The 6,360-nt window shown below is 38.0% G+C and overlaps 1 protein-coding gene across 1 annotated transcript; it reads left to right on the top strand.

The window, feature by feature from the left end:
- Window positions 1-665: 665 nt before the first annotated feature.
- LOC110908667 (beta-amyrin 28-monooxygenase) lies at window positions 666-3,613 on the top strand. Its single transcript, XM_022153623.2, has 4 exons — window positions 666-1,195; window positions 2,367-2,822; window positions 2,910-3,097; window positions 3,167-3,613. Exons 1-4 carry the CDS (start codon window positions 700-702, stop codon window positions 3,458-3,460), a joined length of 1,434 nt encoding a protein of 477 aa, XP_022009315.1. The 5' UTR covers window positions 666-699; the 3' UTR covers window positions 3,461-3,613.
- The last annotated feature ends 2,747 nt before the right edge of the window (window positions 3,614-6,360 follow it).

Here is a 6,360-nt window from a genome sequence, read left to right as displayed (position 1 = left end):
TAACATACTAAACATACAAATTGAAGGAAAACTCAAAAAGACAAGGTGGCATTTTTGTAATTATCAATAACTATCAAAGTTACTCTACAAATATACCTAAAAAAACCTAACCACTCCCCCCACCCCCAAAAAAAACCTAAACCCCCCACCCCCCCCCCCCCCCCCCCACCCCCCAAAAACCTAAAAAAACCTAACCCCCCCCCACCCCCAAAAACCTAACCCACCCCCACCCCCAAAAACCTAAAAAAAACCTAACCCCCCCCCCCCCCACACACCCAAGCTAAAATGCTAAAAACTAAACCCCCCAAAAAACCTAAAAAAATCTAAAAAAATAAAAAAACACACACAAATTATTTTATTTTATTTTTTTAACATTTTTTATTAAAAAATCGCTACTTTTAGTAGCAGTCAAAAAAAAATTATTTATTTATTTATTTTTTTATTTTTTTTTTGCTAACGAAATGTAGCGATCTTTTAATAAAAAATGTTAAAAAAAATTGTGTTTTTTTAGGTATTTTTGGTTGTAACTTTGATAGTTGGTGGTAATTACAAAAATGTCACCTTGTCTTTTTGGGTTTTCCTTCGATTTGTATGTTTAGTATCTTAAGATTATTTGTATTTGATATTTTGCCGATACAATTATTGTTGGATATAAGCATACACGAGCACATTCACTTGTCCACCGTTTCATCCACAAAAATGATTCAATTTCTAACTCCAGTTCTCCTCTTCATCGTCTTATACGTTTTCTGGAAGGTTTACAAGACCCAGAAAACTGGAAGAAGCAAAATCAATCTTCCACCAGGGAGCTTTGGATGGCCCTTTCTCGGAGAAACTCTCGCGTTTCTACGTGCAAATTGGGATGGAGTTCCGGAGAGATTCGTTCAAGAACGGGTCGAGAAATACGGAAGCCCTCTGGTGTTTAAGACGTCGTTACTTGGCGACCGTATGGCCGTGCTGTGTGGTCATGCCGGTAACAAGTTCCTGTTTGGGAATGAGAACAAGCTGGTGGCTGTGTGGTGGCCATTGCCGGTTAGGAAACTTTTCGGGAGGTGCCTGATAACGATTCGTGGCGATGAAGCAAAGTGGATGAGGAAGATGTTGTTATCTTATCTTGGTCCTGAGGCTTTTGCCACTCACTATGCTGCCACCATGGATGCTGTCACCCGTCGCCATATCCAAGTTCATTGGCAAGGTAAGGTTTTTTTAATGGTAAATAGCTAAACGGGCCGGGTTCGTGTCAAATCTGGCGTGTTAATGAGTTGACCTGGTTAGCCTATTTATATTATATTTTAATTTTTCAAAATGTGTTTTTATATCATAAGTTAAATTAGTCGGGTATTTTTTTGAATGGTAAACGAATCCTCCAAATGAGCTACTGGCGAAATTCATCACATCGGTATACACTCGTCTCCGAACTGGGGAAAACCCTCACCTAGGGCCGAGCCCGTGAACACTCGCCCGAAGGCACGACAGTGCGGTGATGTGAAACCCGCTCAGTTCAAGGATCGAACTATCGATCTCCACCTATTCATCTAGTCTCCCATAATCACCAGGTGTCGCAAAAAATAATGGGGAGGACAGAAATCGAACTTGGGTCCTTTTGAGCCCAAGTCTCTTCCTTACCATTCCACCACCACCTACTTAGCAAAAAAGACCTTGAAAGGTCCCATCCACCAAAACAGCCAATCAAAGTATTACGCGTGTAAAATATGTGTTAAATCCTAGCCAGTGCCAAGATGCGAGGGCGAAATAATAACCGGCGGCTAGGGATGAGCTCGGTACCGACCGGTACCGGAACCGAAAATCCCTAAAAGTAGGTACCGATACCGAATATACCCGGTACGGTACCGGTATTTGAGGGTAAAAACCGGTAAATACTGGTACCGTGTCGGACCGGTACTGAAAATGTAAAAAGTAGGTATCGAATCGGTACCGAAAATGTACCCGGTTCGGTAAATTCGGTACCGGTACCGGGTACCATTTGCTCATCCTACCGGCGGAAGAACCAGAGACTAAATTCTAACTGACGGCTAAAAGCGAGACTATATCCTAGTAGGCGAATAAGCATGCGATTACACACGTATTGATTTGTTTGGCTTTTTCTGTGGACCTGTTTTACTTGGTAAAGTCTAAGAACTTATGCTGGTAATACATGATTGGTTAGTTTCAAATATCTCTATTTTTAAAGTCTAAAAACTTTGTAATGTTTTAGTTATAAGATTAATAACTTATATTTGTGTACATTTGGAACTAATCTCAGAAAATTCTGATAATTTGCTTCATATTAATTTCACATTGAAATCACACAAATCTTCCTCATGAGTGAATAGTAATATTGTTTATCAATGATTGCATATATGAAGGCAAGGAAGAGGTGAATGTATTTCAAACCGTTAAAGTATACGCCTTTGAGCTTGCTTGTCGTTTATTTCTGAGCCTCGAGGAGCCAAACCACATTGCAAAACTCGCTTCCTTGTTCAACATTTTCATGAAAGGCATCATCGAGCTACCTATAAACTTCCCAGGGACAAGGTTTTATAGCTCGAAAAAAGCAGCAGCAGCCATTAGGACCGAACTCATGATGATTATCAAAGCAAGAAGAGTGGAACTGGAAGAAGGAAATGCATCAACTTCACAAGATCTCTTATCACATTTGCTTACATCTTCAGATGAAAATGGCAGGTATTTAACCGAGAACGATATTGCAAACAACATATTGGTACTACTCTTTGCAGGGCATGACACCTCCGCTGTTTCGATCACTTTACTACTCAAGAGTCTTGGTGAACACCCTAATGTTTATGACAAGGTGTTGAAAGGTTAGTTGTATATGTGCTCTGATCCTTACTACTACATTGGCATATGTTTATGGATCAAGTTTTAATGACAAATGACATATATTTTAGAGCAAATAGAGATTTCAAATGCAAAAGAAGCAGGGGAATTACTAAAATGGGAGGACATACAAAAGATGAAATACTCTTGGAATGTTGTATCAGAAGTCATGAGACTAACTCCACCAGTCACCGGAGCCTATAGAGAGGCTCTAGTGGATATCGAGTATGCAGGCTACACCATCCCCAAAGGATGGAAGGTAACAAATCTATAAAATTTATAACATAAGTTGAATCATAAAAAATATGCTTTAATGTCGCTTCTTCAGCTACACTGGAGTGGTTCCCATACTCACAGGGAGGAGGCTAACTTTGAAGATCCGATGCGTTTTGATCCATCAAGGTTTGAAGGCGCAGGGCCAAGACCATTCACATTCGTGCCATTTGGAGGGGGTCCTAGGATGTGTTTAGGGAAAGAGTTTGCTCGATTGGAAGTACTTGCATTCCTTCACAACATTGTTACCAATTTCAAGTGGGACCTGTTGATACCCAATGAGAAAATCGAATACGATCCCATGCCTACCCCGGTAAAAGGGCTTCCGATTCGTATCCATCCTCATTAAGTTTGATTACTCCTAGCTTGAACTAACGGAGGTAGATCATTGTAAGGAATCTCTGGGGCAAATGATGCGCATATTATATAGGGTAAATTACACTTTTCGTCCTTTATGTTTGTAGTACATTGCAATGGATAACGTTTAACTTCAATAATTACAGTCACAATCCTTTATTTGGAAAAACCCATTACACTTTACGTCCTTTAGCACTAACCAGGTTAAAACTTCCAGTTAAATATGGCATGTGCCTTGCACATGAGGGTAACTTGGTAATTTTGCTCATTTATGTAAAATATATTTAATAGATAAAACAAAAATATATAAAATTAAAATTAAAAATAATATATAAAGTTAAGGAAAATTACCAAATTAGCCAAGAATATAGGTTGACCACCAATTTAGCCATCTGATGCATCCTTGGAGCAGGGCATCCACCATTTAATGCGTCCGCCAATGGTGACTTGACACGTGGCAAAAGTTAGTTGATAGGTCAGCCACCGACGCATCCGGGCCAAAAAGTATGCTGATGCGTCCGGCTTAGCTGCATCCAGATGCAAATGGCTGGCTCGGCTGTGGCTCGTTGAGTGGCTCCTTGGAGGAGCTGTTAGACGCATGGTGGCGCATTGGGATCTGTTCGACGCATGGTGGCGCATTGGGGCATCGGTTTCCGTGATTTTCTTTTTCTTTTTTATATTTCACATATTCATTTACATTTTTTGTTATTTCAATTCCTTCCTACTATATATATAATGAAAAAAATCAGATATATTTCAAAATTTTCTCTCCAAACCAACTGATTTATAAAAGTCTTTATAAAATGCTTATGTCAATGTATCCGCCTTTTGATACTCTCCAAATAAAAATGAAGATGTTTAACAGTATTGAAGATGACGTTTTCCTGAGCTTTAGAAGTCCTAGTGTTTATGAGTGACGGGACCTGCCACTAGTGACGGAAGTGATCGTCGTTGCCATTTATTGTAGGGGGTTTAACGAAGAAATGCGAAGAACTCACCTACAACGGGAACGTTGGATCACTTCGTGTTATCGGATTTCCCCGTCCACGTCCTCTACCCCTCCTCCAAAGCCACCAAATTGTTCAAAAACAAAGAGGAATTGGAGACCGAGCTTTGTGGAGGAATTGGATCACTTCGTGTTATTGCTTAAAAATATATATTTTTTATTATTTTTTTGGTTTATTTTGGTTTATTTTGTAATTTATTTTAATTTTGTAATTTATTTTTTTGGTTTATTTTGGTTTGTTTTTTTTATTAGGTTTAATTGTTGAGTAAATAAAAAGTTGTATGTTTTTTTTATTTAACATTATTATCCATATCTCCATCTATATATTTAAAATTTGGTAACTAGTATATCACTTTAGAAGAGATTGGTGGTGGTGAATTTGAAGAATTTGAACCATCGGGTGATTGCAACCCACCACCATGCTACCCTTCATCGCCACCAGCCTACTGTGCACCGCCAGCAGGCTGCCGTGCACCGCCACAACCCCACTGTACACCGCCACCAAACCACTATACACCGCCACCAGGTTGCCGTGCAATGCCACCAGGCTACCGTGCACTGCTACCACCCCGTTTAAATCCTAATTTATTCAACCCGCCGCCTGTGAATACCGATGGTGAGTGGGACGGTATCACCGATGAAGAAGCAAGCTTTGCTTACGATTGTGCCATGGCAGAACTCCAGTTTTCGTGTTTGCGAGTTGGTGGTAGTCAGTCAAACTACATGGATTGTGGGAAGCCCAAGAAAAGTGACCAACGTTTAAATTAGAGAAATAGTTATTAATGGTAGAATGTATGTTAATGGTATTATGTAAATATCTTATCAAAAAGTAGTCCAAATTTAAGTTGAATAAAAAACAAATTTTATATTTTATATACAATTCAGTAATTTCTTATGAATACACATAAATATATGAATCTGATTTTTTAAAAAAACATGCAAATATTTTCTAAATTTTATATATTAAAATGTTAATATGTTATTAAAGAAATTCATATTTTAGGTGATTTGTTATAAAAGAGAAATGAAAAACAAATGTTATATAAAATTTAGCAATTAAATTATATTTTGTGATTTTGTTATTTTTATAGTATTAATTAAATTATATTTATAAAGGAATTATTACATAAAGAACAAAAAGTAAAACGATCATGAAAGTAAATTAAAAAGGCCAAATTAAAAATTACATATTAAACTACGTTAGGACGTGGTAAACAACGCCAGAAATACAAATTATCTGCCATGAACCTTCTATATGACTTCATTTTTTGATTGATGTCACCGGTGAGATTTATCGGTTTATCCGTAACGAGATGCTCCATCAGCATACATAGATACACAGCTTCGTTTCCAGTCAAAGAGCAGTTTGACACGACAAAGTCATCATTCATTTCAAATGAAATGATTTTTTCTGGCTTTCCAGTCTTTTCCAATAGCGCAAATTAACTAATACTGCTCCAAAGTATACGCATATTTTTGTCAGCCTAGGGATGACAACCTGTCTGTATTTTTCGCCTGCACAAATGTCTTGACCCGGGAACATTACCAGCTGTTGGGTTGCCAGCTCGAGACGTAACATTAGCCACTCTTTATTTTCTAGCGGGATCGGGAAAAAAACATAATCAATGTCAAAAAAGGAAGGAAACGGGCTTAATTTACCGTTACAGTAAGTAGCCGCGTTTTTCGTAACCTATTCCAATAAACAATCATAAAACTTTGGTGGTAGTATTGTCCAACGTAGATTTAACAAGGAGTTTTTTTGAAGTTTTCTACTTCTCCAATTCATCAGTCTTCCAACCCACACTTCGATATGCTGTAAAAATTGTAGTGTTAGTAACTTTTTTTAACAAAAATATAGTTTACGAAAAGTTGTTCATATAATTTAC

Source organism: Helianthus annuus, chromosome 14, assembly GCF_002127325.2.
Source record: "Helianthus annuus cultivar XRQ/B chromosome 14, HanXRQr2.0-SUNRISE, whole genome shotgun sequence".
NCBI lineage: Eukaryota > Viridiplantae > Streptophyta > Magnoliopsida > Asterales > Asteraceae > Helianthus > Helianthus annuus.
Note: the sequence above shows the minus strand (reverse complement) of the source record. Positions and strands in the feature narration are given on the sequence as shown.